Genomic DNA, 12,025 nt, shown 5'->3' with positions numbered 1-12,025 from the left:
ATAAAAGTGAAAATTAAACAGAAGAGTAAATATATAAGGGTTTTAATACAATGACAAATAAAGAAGCAAATTAAAACAGAAATATCAATTTATGTCACATTGTAGTGTGTTGTGTGCATGTTTAAGATTTTGACGATATTTAAAGACATTTATTTATTTATCGAGTGATTTATTTATTTCTTCTTTCGTTTAAATTTGGCAGGTTTTGTCCTCCATAAGTTTTAACTGATGATGTAGCGAAGCAGTGAAAGCGTCATATTTACTGAAGTAGCCGAGTGTACATGCATCAGTGTGTATTGTGCCTCCAAACATCAGACAACTTCACAGCAGTTGTGCAAGCACGAAGTCACGAATATACTTTTTTAAAGGTAATTCTATGAAGGCCTTTCTTTATTGTCAACTCCTGCAGCTTTTTTTTTTTTTTTTTAAATCCAGGATCTATATGGGGGATTTGGTATGCAGCTCCCACACACCAGCGCCAAACATCAGAATGTGTAATTCTACAGATTGACATAAACCGCAATGTGGTTCCAGCACAACATGAATGAAATGTAAACCAATTTAAGCTGCAATTGTTTGCTCGTTAAATTTGTGCCAAATTAAATAATGTACCTTAACGATAAATCAAGTCAAAATTTAGTTTGAAAAAATTCGTCATTTTGCAGACAATGTAGGCAACATAAAATTAGCAGAACTTTAAAGGGGACATATTATAAAAAAGTGAGATTTTCAAGTTTTTTTATTATTTAGACCCTTTACACAGTTTTAAACATAAACATTCTAAATATGTTCCAGTTTATTCCTGGTTGCAGTGTATGTGAATGTCATCAACTGACAGGAAGTAAACATGGACCAAAGCTGTTGCCTAGCAACACAATCCTGTTGCAATTCCGTCGAAATGTGCTGAAACAGAGCGTTTCAGACAGAGGGTGAATACAGGTATATTCAGAAAGACAGTATGACGAACATAAAGTTTTTGAACATTACAGCATATAAACATGTTCTAGTAGAAACACAAAATACAAGTATGAACCTGAAAATGAGCTGATATGGGACCTTTAACGGATTTGGCCAGCTGTCTGGACTGTGAGGCGGTGGTTTGTCCGCTAGGGGGCGTGTTGCCGTGGAGAGGAGGGCGGGTGCGGGTGCGTTCCCGCAGCAACAGGGAAGATGGCAGCCCTCACATCTCTCAGCCAGGTAAAGATGCAGCAATTTACCACTCTACACTTCATCTTCAGGCTGAGCTCATTAACAGCATGGCACAGCATGTCTCATTCATGACATTGTGTTTTATTTGTACTTTGAACAAAACACGAGCTCTCGTTGAGCTGCAGCCTGAATGAAGGCAGTCAGCTGGTCGATGGAGGCCTGCTGCAGGACCGTTATGTAGCGGGCTGGCTAGCGTCAGCCAAGGCCTATTAAAGGGGGCTGGGACACGCGTCATATCTTTAGGAGTACGACACATGCGCAGTAGAATCTGGTCTGCACTCGCTGAAACTGAGCCAATCGCAACACACGACCGCAGCTTCAGTCACACTGCGCATGCGTCATACCCAAATCCCCAAGACCGATGTCCGCCCGTTACCCAGCCTCCTTTCATAGGCCTTGGCCTCAGCTGGTGAGAGCTAGCCGTGGAGCTATTTACCTACGACATAACACACCGTTAACTCACCAATACTACAGTTAAACACAACAAGCACCGTGCACACGGCATACACAGTTATGGACGGGCTGGCATGTGCACGTATATTTAACAAAGCTGTAGAAACTAATATAAGGTTCAGTCCTTCAGCTAGCAGACCCTAGCTAACCTAGCCTTGATACCAGAGCAGTGAGAGGATGGAGATCAACATGCAGCTGAGGCTAGGAGGCAAGCTGGACAGCAGGCTAACCTGGGCTAACCTGGGCTAACCTGGGCTAAGCTTTCATGATTAATGATGCTGATGATGTGAGTTGGCTCTCTAGTCTTCATGTTCTCTGGTGACCAGGTTAATGTTTACACTGATGAGCACACACGGTAGATTCTTCTCTGTTGTGGTTGCGCAACAGTCATCTAATGTAGTTGCTTTATGATGTCTTCTTATTAATTGTGAGCAAAAGGGCCAAAAATAGCATTAAACATCTGTCTGAACTGGACGATCTGGAGGTGGTGGCAGAGGGGAGGATGAGGAGGAAGCTGGATGCTATCCTGGAGAACCCCTCCCACCCCCTCCATGATGAGCTACTCAAGATGAGGAGCACCTTCAGCCACAGACTCATCCCCCCTCGGCACAACACAAAGCACCTGGGTCAGTCCTTCATGCTGGTAGCCATCAGGCTCCACAACCAAGGCTGACCCCCATATGAGAACTATGAGGACTTTAAGAAGTTTAAACATGCACTATCTGCCTTTAAACATGCACTATCTACAACCATCTTGGTCTCTAACCACTGGCGCACTTTACACTTACTTTACACTTTACATCCTATATACCACTTTATAGACTGCACATATGTACATATTACATGTATTTATTGACGGACTGCATACACTATGTTCACCCATTCACTCTGTATATTTTATATCTCTATTATTGTTTTTATAATTTTTGTATACCTTTACCTCTCCTGTGTTTCACTCTGTTTGCTGATGTTGCTGCTTTGACACTTGAATTTCCCTCCGGGGATTAATAAAGGGTCATCTTATCTTATCTTAAACGAGTATTTGAATGAGCTCTATAACGTTAGCTAGACATGTGAGACAGTGCAGTTCACACAGGGCTCATTTAGGTGAATTAGGCATTAGTCATTTTTAAGTGACGTATAATCAGAATACACTGCTAACATGCTCTCAGTACTTCTAGCTGAAGAAACCGCTTATATTATAGTGCATTAACATTCTCTCTCTCTCTGCCACAGCTGTCAAGTGGGAACCCTGTATTTGAGAACTTTTACAGACAGGTGAGTTGATGAGTTGGTGAGATAATTTGTGTAAAACACGCATGAAAGGCAGCTCACATGTTCCAGTGAGAGAGAGAGAGAGAGAGAAAAAAAAACATGTGCCTCCGGTGTTCTCTGGTGCTCCTAATGGCATCTGCAAGATTTCAGACTGGAGCCTTGGCGTCTCTGAGCAGCTGTCAATCACTCACAAACTCCGTTCAAATGGTCATCAAATATGAATCAATATTCTGTTACATTAATGCCTATTTCTCTCCTCAAATGTTTTCAGAAACATCTTGTAGTGCACTGTTTAGCTGTAAAATGAGAAAGTTTGAGATCAGTTGAGGAAATACCAAGCAGCGCCCACCGGCCGGAGCACACTTTACAATTTTACAGCTAAACAGTACACTACAAGATGTTTCTGAGAACATGTGAGGAAAGAAATAGGCATTAATGTAACAGAATATTGATTCATATTTGATCAACGCTGCCTAGTTTGACCGCTTGATTGGAGTTTGCGAGTGATTGACAGCTTCCTCCGTTGAATGAACAGCCAATAGGAACGCTCTCTCTCTGAAATGAGCTGTGATTGGTCAAAGTCTTTCGTCAGTCACGGGCTAGATGTTCTAAAGTCTGAAAACAGAGCCATGAGGAGGAGCAGAAGTCTAGTTTTCTCTCAGAACACTCGAATCACAATATGCTGAGAGGTTATTATGGAATTTTTGCTCAATAATTCCAAAAACATTCTGCCTACTGCAGGTTTAATTATGAAATGGAAACATAAAACGTGCAAATATAATATAATAACACAATGCACTCCGACTGTGTGTGTTTGCTCCAAGGTGGACCCTGGGAACACAGGGAGAGTGGGACCAACAGAAGCTGCCTTGTTCTTAAAAAAGTCTGGACTCCCTGACGTTACATTGGGAAAGGTAGGTAGTGGCAAAAGTTACATTGTATTCTTTGTACTGTCTGATGGTGTAAATGTTACGTCGCATAGAGCTGGAGAGGTAAGTTTGTTTCATGCAGCAGTTGGTTGCAGTTTGTGGATCTTAATTGGTCTAATTGCAGTTGTGGATTGTCAGGAACTGAAGGTCAACCTCTGGTCTGTGGTTATGTCAGTCTGCTGTCATCATTGTTGAAAACTGTCCAGAAGAGTAAACTTTGCAATGGTCATAAGAGTAAGTACTAGTACCAATTAGAGCAGATTATCTGCACACTATTAATACTTAAAAGTCGGGATGCACCGATACCACTTTTTTTCAGGCCGAGTACAAGGGGGGAGTCCTACATACGAGACGGTGCACCGCGACCGGCTCTAGGTCGGCTTGGAAAGGCTCGGGGCGAAGGTGCATCCCGGGGCCGCAGCTTTACAGCGCTCTCCTCCCGGACCTCGCCGCACCGTGGACAAAGGGTTCGCTGCACCCTCTCTCCCCGCCGGGGAGGGACGGGGCCCCCTGCTCCCGGTGCGACTGTCGACTAGGGCCGACTGTCCTCAGTGCGCGCCGGTCAACAGTCGTGCCCCCAGGGTGAGGCTCGGCCCACGTAAAAGGCGCCAGGGGTCTGCGGTGAAGTCGGCAACCCACCCGACCCGTCTTGAAACACGGACCAAGGAGTCTAACGCACACGCGAGTCAGAGGGTGCAAGCAAAACCCAGTGACGCAATGAAAGTGAGGCCCGTCTCGCCTGCACCGTCGAGGAGGTGGAGCGTGAGGACCCAAAAGATGCTGACGAGAGGTTAATGTCACGCCGCCGTGAAGTGGTACAACGGCGCCGTGAAGTGGTACAACGGCACCGTTTTGCGAGTACGAGTACATGAGCACAGTATCGGACCCGATATCTGATACTGGTATCGATATCGGTGCATCCCTACTTAAGGGCTAAGTGCCTATTTTACAGAGTTCAGCCGTGATGTCTTTGCAGACCTTATATGCATACGTAGGACTAATAATATTTAATATAATAAATACGATTTTGACACTGCATCAGTATATTTACATGAACAATAGATCAACCGAGTTTGTGTTATCTGAAAGGTGACAAATCCATGGAGAATTATTATCAACTCTGCAGTTCCCCTCGGCTCTACAGAGCATCTTAGCGTCTTTTAGCTCACTGTTTTGGTTTCACGGGCTACAAAAAAGCTCTAAAACCCCACGTACACTACCTTCCTGGCACCAAACAGCAGACAGAAATAGACAGACGGATCATTTTCTCTGGAGTTGATGGAGAGCAAACCAGAACTAAAAGGAGAGTAAATATTGGACATGCATCAGGTGGACTCAAACATGACTCCCATTGAATTATACATGTTGTTGCTTGTCTGTTGGATGTGCGAATGGGAAACTGTTTACTTTGCTAACATGTTCACCAGATTCATTTTATAACTCATATTATATCAATGTTGTGTTTACAGCTTGTTTTGCTGCCCCAAGTGACAAAAAATAGTTATAGCAGCTTTAAATTTGTAAAGTAAATGCCATGTTTATAATTTGTGAAATTGAATGTCCAGGATTTCCCTAAACTACCAATCCGGGATAGTTTGGCTTCACTTTTGTACAGTGGGAGGATGTGGAGATGCGTCGTCCATCTATATATACAGTCTACGGTGTGATAAGGTGTGTTAGAGTATAAAATGATATCTACACATACAGTACGGGTCATAGAAATGACCAATAGATTCAATCAAAAGTCGTTAAGTGTTCACATCTTTGTTGTTCAAACCATTGCTTCACTTATGTAGTGAAAACTTTAGGTTTGATTGTATTTTTTAATTCTAAATAATAGCTCACACTTTCATACAGTCTCTCCTTGAACGTATTCATACATTCATGTTGGATACATAAAACGGAACACAAAAAAGTGTCAAGAGAGATCTCTAGAGAGAAGTTTAAACTCCTCACATCTACACCTGGTCAGTCACTGTGTATAGTGGCCACGGCTGTTGAATTGTCTGTTTCGCATAGTAATTGTTGGGCGTAGTCGCTGCTCACCCCTTTTTCACCGTCAGTTTAAGATGCTGTTAAACAATTCAACAAGCGCTTAGTTTGAAGCATACTGAGGGTTTAATTCTTCAGGTGCTGATTTGTTATTGGCTTTTTTTCCTTTCTTTACGGACTGCTATTCCTTAATGTTTGTGTTTTCTTTATGTTACTTTGTGCTTGGTTGATACTTTGAGAGGTGTTGCGTGTGATTAGTCAGATTTAATCAGAGTGTTTGTGTTCAGTGTTGCGTGTGTGTGGCTTATCAAAGCAGACCTTCCAGGCATTATTCCAGAGTGTGTGTGTGTTGGCAGGTAGAGGCGGCAGCTCGCCTCTCTTCTTCCTCACTGTGTACCTTTGGATGGTATTGAGTTTGTTGTGTTACTGCTGTACTCGACCCTGGATGTAAGAGTTGATGTGCAGCTTTAGTCACTGAGATTCACTCAAAACTAAAACAGCAGTAGACCTTGGAAGTAGTAGACCTTATGAGGTGCTCTTTGTATACTAATGTATGTGTTATCTTCCATCTTTGTTTGTTATTTTCAGTCTTGTACGCACATGTGTGTAAACCAAGGTTCCAGCTGTGCATTTTCACTGTTGTTTTACTCACTGTGGACAGACCTTCATTGCATCCAGTGGAATACGTCTGGGGTCTGAAAATGAAGCCAATGCAGAAGTACCTTAACCCTGCATTCTTTCTGACAGCCAGCAGGGGGCGACTCCTCTGGTTGCTAAAAGAAGTCTGAATGGTCTCAATCGCTAGTTTCAAGACTTCTTCAATACAGCATGATGTTCATTTAATAAATTATGGTCCCATTTAAAGTAAAATAGACCATAAAGCAGGGGTTGCTTTAGGGCGTGGCTACCTTGTGATTGACAGGTCGCTACCACGGCGTTGTCCGGTCTGGGAGTTGTCCGTGTTTTCGTCTTAGAACTTTAACCCTTTCACAGTGTGTTTTTAGGCCATGAAAGTAAATTGTAACATTTTGGTCGCCTAAAAATGTCTTTTTCAGCGTGTGGTTGTACTTAGCTCCACCCACTTCCGGTTGCAAAAAACCAAGATGGCTACTTCCAAAAACCAAGATGGCGATGGCCAAAATGCTGAACTCGAGGCTTCAACACAGCAGTCCACAAACCAATGGATGATGATGCTCTTATATATAGTCTATGATTGCATCTTTGGACAGATTTCATAACTAGCCTATCACATGCCTTGGTTTTGTAACAGCTATAAGCAAAAGGCGCTGTGGTTGTGATGGCTCTGGGGAGCAGATGAACAGATTATTGTTGATGTATTTACATTAAGACGTTAAAGGTATTTATAGAGTTGAATGTGGTCAATCAGTCATTGTCACCTGAGTTGAATTAGATGCATCCTGTGGTCAGTTTAGCTAGTAGCTGACTGCTTTAGTGCTCTTTCAAGTTCAGTGTTATCGAACCTCTGCTACACTCTTTTTGGAACCAACTTCTCATTGTTTACATTGAGTTTCAGTCTTCCTCTCTTTCAATAGCTCTTTTTTCCTCTTAGTGAGCATTATTGCCTCCATAAATATCCTTTTCTGCCTCTGCAGTCAGCAACAGTGTGTATCACGCCCCTATGCTCATGTGGTACTGTAGATTATGAGATACACACAATGCTTGGTACCCGCTAGCATTTACATTGCATTTAGACTGTCTTCCTGTCTCTGAGCAGCTGTCAATCACTCACGAACTCTGATCAGACGGTCAAACTAGGCAGCGCTGATCAAATATGAATTAATATTCTGTTACTGTAAAAAAATTTCAGAATCATCTTGTAGTTACGGTTTAGCTGTGAAATGAGAAAGTTTGTGACCCGGCAGCCATGTTGAAATCAGTTGAGGAAATACCAAGCACCGCCCACCAGCCGGAGCAAACTTTCTCATTTTACAGCTAAACCGTACACTTCAAGATGTTTCTGAGAACATCTGAGGAGGGGAATAGGCATTACAGTAACAGAATATTGATATTTGATCTAGTTTGACCGGTTGATCGGAGTTTGCGAGTGATTGACAGCTGCTTCCGTTAAATGAACAGCCAATGGGAACGCTCTCTCTCTCTGAAATGACCTGTGATTGGTCCAACATGATTATTTCAGATTTTTGTCAAACACATTTGTTAAATTAGATCAAATAGAGGAAAGATGGATTAAAGAGAGTGCCTCATCATTGTCTGTTAGTGGGTTTAAAGAACCCATAAAAACAAATGCTCCACAGGAAATGGTTGAAACTAAGTAGCTCCATTAGCCAAGTCTGCAGAATGACGTCTTACTGTCTCACATGCACACACATAAGTGGGGGGGGGACTTCCGGCGCCTTCCTGACCCAACATCTTCAGCCTCATCTTACCTAAACCTATGTCCAGTAACCCCAAATCACATCTGATTGGATACATTTATGAAAGCACCCCCTGAGTTAATGATGAGTCATCGAAAATATTTTGATGTTTTACAGGAAGAGAAAAGAAAAATACTCAAAAAAAGATTTGTTGACACATATTTAACACGTAAAAAGAGATAAATGGAACAATTAACACAAGATTTTATTTCAGTGTGTCTTCAATGCTGTGTGTTTGTGTTTCAGATCTGGGATTTGGCTGATCCTGATGGTAAAGGCTATCTGGACAAACAGGTAGGGACTGGAACAGATCATCCAGTGCTCTGTCTTTGATGATGTGCTATACAGTATATATTTCACAGAGAAAAGATGCAGAAATGCTTAATGACAAATAAAGTGACAAAGTGAAACCAAATATCCACAAGTTGATCCAATGAGATGACCCTATTTGCCGATGCCAGCATGTCCAGTTCAAATAAAAACAGCTAACTAATCTGTGCAAGCAAAGATAGAGATGTTTTTTTTTAAAATATAAATATTGTTCTATATTTTCTTTTTCTAATTTTTCAATAATGGTAATAATGTATGAGAGGAGTTGTATGTCTTTGGGGAGCTATCAGTGTTAGTTATCTGAGGTAGAGAATGAGAAAGGCTTGATGGGTAATACTGTGTGTTTTCTCTCTCAGGGGTTTTACGTAGCTCTGCGGCTGGTGGCCTGTGCTCAGAGCGGTCAGGAAGTCAGTCTGTCCAGCCTCAACCTCACAGTCCCTCCCCCCAAGTTTGTGAGTATGACTTCATCATTAACCTTTTCCACTCCACTTCCACTTCCACTTTTAGGGGGGTTCAGGGGGTCTTTAGGTGGAGATAGCAGGTCAACAGTTTATGTCACATAGAAGTGGTGTACATCATCTGAATGCTGGGAACCTGAAGATTGATTTGAGATGCAGCTCAAGTTGTTCTAGTCATAAATAAGAACTAAAAATAATTATTCAAATACATTTTGAAAGTGTACAAGGTCTTAGAACATTATGATAGAAGTAGTTGATGGCTATTGTCATGTTCTATTACGTTTCATAAGATGATGCAGCAATTTTTGGGTTAATACCATTTGTTACCACATTAAGACACCAAGACCTTGAGGAACACCATAGGAAAAAGCCATGCTGTGATTTGGTATCAAAAACTTTTGACATTTGGAGATTTCTGCAAGAACTGCATTTTTCGGCGATTGGAGGGTGAGCACTTCTTTTCTGGAAACTGCTCAGAAACCCCCTTACTGTCAATATACATATGAAAGCCATCCATCCTCTGAATGCTCTAGGTCTCTAGTTTGATCCATCCATCCTCTGAATGCTCTAGGTCTCTAGTCTGATCCATCCATCCTCTGAATGCTCTAGGTCTCTAGTCTGATCCATCCATCCTCTGAATGCTCTAGGTCTCTAGTTTGATCCATCCATCCTCTGAATGCTCTAGGTCTCTAGTTTGATCCATCCATCCTCTGAATGCTCTAGGTCTCTAGTCTGATCCATCCATCCTCTGAATGCTCTAGGTCTCTAGTTTGATCCATCCATCCTCTGAATGCTCTAGGTCTCTAGTTTGATCCATCCATCCTCTGAATGCTCTAGGTCTCTAGTTTGTGGCTGTAAAGGTTCATGAGGCTGTGATTATCCTAGAGGTCATCACAGGTCATTGTATACAGTGAGGTCAAAAAAAAAAAAATGGTCTCACTACAATGAAATGTCTCCTATGGGGACTAACATCATCACACATGAATACAGTTGGGCTCATTGGATCCACAAGAGTCTCAGCTTTACAGTGATACACAATTTATGTAATTCAAAGATTGTTTAGGGACCGCCCCCACCCCCCCAGTATGCAGAAACCATTCTTAGAATAGGTGAAAATAACAAATTTATACTGCATGCAAAAATGTTTTTTTTTTGCCCAAAACTGCATGTGATTATCATAAAGTGGGCATGACTGTAAAGGGGAGACTCGAGGGTACCCATAGAACCCATTTTCATTCACATGTCTTGTGGTCAGAGTTCAAGGGACCCCTTTGAAAACTGCCATGCCAGTTTTTCCTCACCAAAATGTAGCCTCCTTCCTGACATGCTAGCATGACATGGTTGGTACCAATGGATTCCTTAGGTTTTTTTAGGTTCATATGACACTAGAACCTTCACTCTAAAGCTTTAAATCTAAGCCCGCTACAGCCTCTGAAAGAGAGCAAAGTCAACCAATGGAGCCGGCGCCCTCAAGGAGTGGAAGACGTTAAAGTTCAAATCCACATATTCTTTGTATAAAAACAGCTACAACAGTGACATTTATATGGAATTAATATCAAACCTGCAGACATTAATAAAAGACTTAATATTCATGTTATGTTATCATGTTATTAAACCTTGTATCAAAAGCTCAATATGAGAGATGTGTGTTTAATCCAGCAAATGGACCATGTGACAGTTCTGTGACAGCCATCTTTGTTTGTCTGATTTCAGAAGGACACCAGCAGTCCGTCACTAAGCAGCACAGCTTCTGCCTCCGGCGGCGAATTACACTGGGCTGTCAGGGTGTGTTGAAACACACGCACGCACGTGCGCGCGCGCGCACACACACACACACACACAGTAGAATAAAGCAGTCATTATAGATGTGTTTCACATTGATTCAGAAAGAAAAAGGAGAAGGAAATGTAATTTATTTGAACAATTACTGACTGAATATTGACTGGATATTCCCAGATGAAATCAACTGTTAATATCCGTTATTTATTTAAATATGAACATATGTACTCCCCTTTTTTAAAGTTCAATCTCAACATATATATACAGAGATATTGCATAGAACCTTACTAATACATCATTTTAGTTTCTCACAGATTGCTATTAGTCCAGCAGAGAGCACTGACGTTTATTTTTTGACTCTGTAAAATGCCCCATGAAATGTTTTTAACTTTCAGATATCGATATCGGCATCTGCCTCAAAAATGCGGTATTGTTTGTGCTCCAATATTGCAGTTTAGTAAACCATACAGTTTGTGAAAAAGCTTGAGCTCTACCATTAAGTCAAAAGACAGAGTCATGCTCAGTCAGTCTAACATCTACAGATCAGCCTTTTTAGATGACCAGTGTGTGTTTTCCTTTGTAGCCCGAGGAGAAGAGTAAATTTGATGGGATCTTTGAGAGTTTGGCTCCAGTCAATGGCCTGCTGTCAGGAGAGAAGGTCAAACCAGTCCTAATCAACTCCAAGCTACCTCTGGATGTCCTTGGGAAGGTACTGACTTCAATTTTGGTTTCTTATATTAGGTCTTAAATGAGACTTGTTGGTTCCATGATTGAAGGTTAAACTAGTCAAGACAGAACTTCAATATGTTCTGTTTCCCCACAAATACCAAGTGACACGGGGACATTAATGTCACAGTGGCTGGTAGAACTGTTATATTTAGCAACGAATTGTCAGAGAAGATGCTTATTTCCAAAGTGGATTTATAGTAATGAGATCAAATCTGTGATAGTTTATATACTCCTTTAATTACGCTGAATGGCCTCATCATGTTTATTTCTTGCTGTTAGGTTTGGGACCTGAGTGACATAGATAAAGATGGCCATCTTGACAGAGATGAATTTGCAGTGGTGAGTGTTATCTTCTTCATTGTTACCATATGTAGTTTTGATTCTCTATAGCTGTGTCATAACTGTGGACGTACAATGTCTTAATATTAGGTAGGACCTCCCTTTGCCCCCAGAACAGCCTGAATTGATCATGGCA

The 12,025-nt window shown here is 41.6% G+C and overlaps 1 protein-coding gene across 15 annotated transcripts in view; it reads left to right on the top strand.

Annotated features, from left to right (window-relative positions):
• The first annotated feature begins 1,093 nt into the window (after nt 1–1,093).
• The window catches only part of eps15l1a (epidermal growth factor receptor pathway substrate 15-like 1a), a 64,258-nt gene continuing 53,326 nt past the window's right edge, over nt 1,094–12,025 (top strand). For 14 of the 15 annotated variants that reach the window (XR_005206862.1, XM_037769272.1, XM_037769271.1 and 11 more), the window contains exons 1-8: nt 1,094–1,197; nt 2,899–2,940; nt 3,762–3,851; nt 8,501–8,548; nt 8,941–9,036; nt 10,756–10,827; nt 11,405–11,530; nt 11,830–11,889. Coding sequence is in view for 14 of the 15 variants with exons in the window: in XM_037769272.1 (XP_037625200.1) it covers nt 1,171–1,197; nt 2,899–2,940; nt 3,762–3,851; nt 8,501–8,548; nt 8,941–9,036; nt 10,756–10,827; nt 11,405–11,530; nt 11,830–11,889 (561 nt within the window). In the remaining variant the exon portion in view is untranslated. The remainder of the gene's footprint in view (nt 1,198–2,898; nt 2,941–3,761; nt 3,852–8,500; nt 8,549–8,940; nt 9,037–10,755; nt 10,828–11,404; nt 11,531–11,829; nt 11,890–12,025) is intronic. The other variant, XM_037769264.1, reaches the window with a different exon arrangement.

Source organism: Sebastes umbrosus, chromosome 5 (genome assembly GCF_015220745.1).
Source record: "Sebastes umbrosus isolate fSebUmb1 chromosome 5, fSebUmb1.pri, whole genome shotgun sequence".
Taxonomy (NCBI): Eukaryota; Metazoa; Chordata; class Actinopteri; order Perciformes; family Sebastidae; genus Sebastes; species Sebastes umbrosus.
This window is presented reverse-complemented; position numbering and strand designations above follow the sequence as displayed.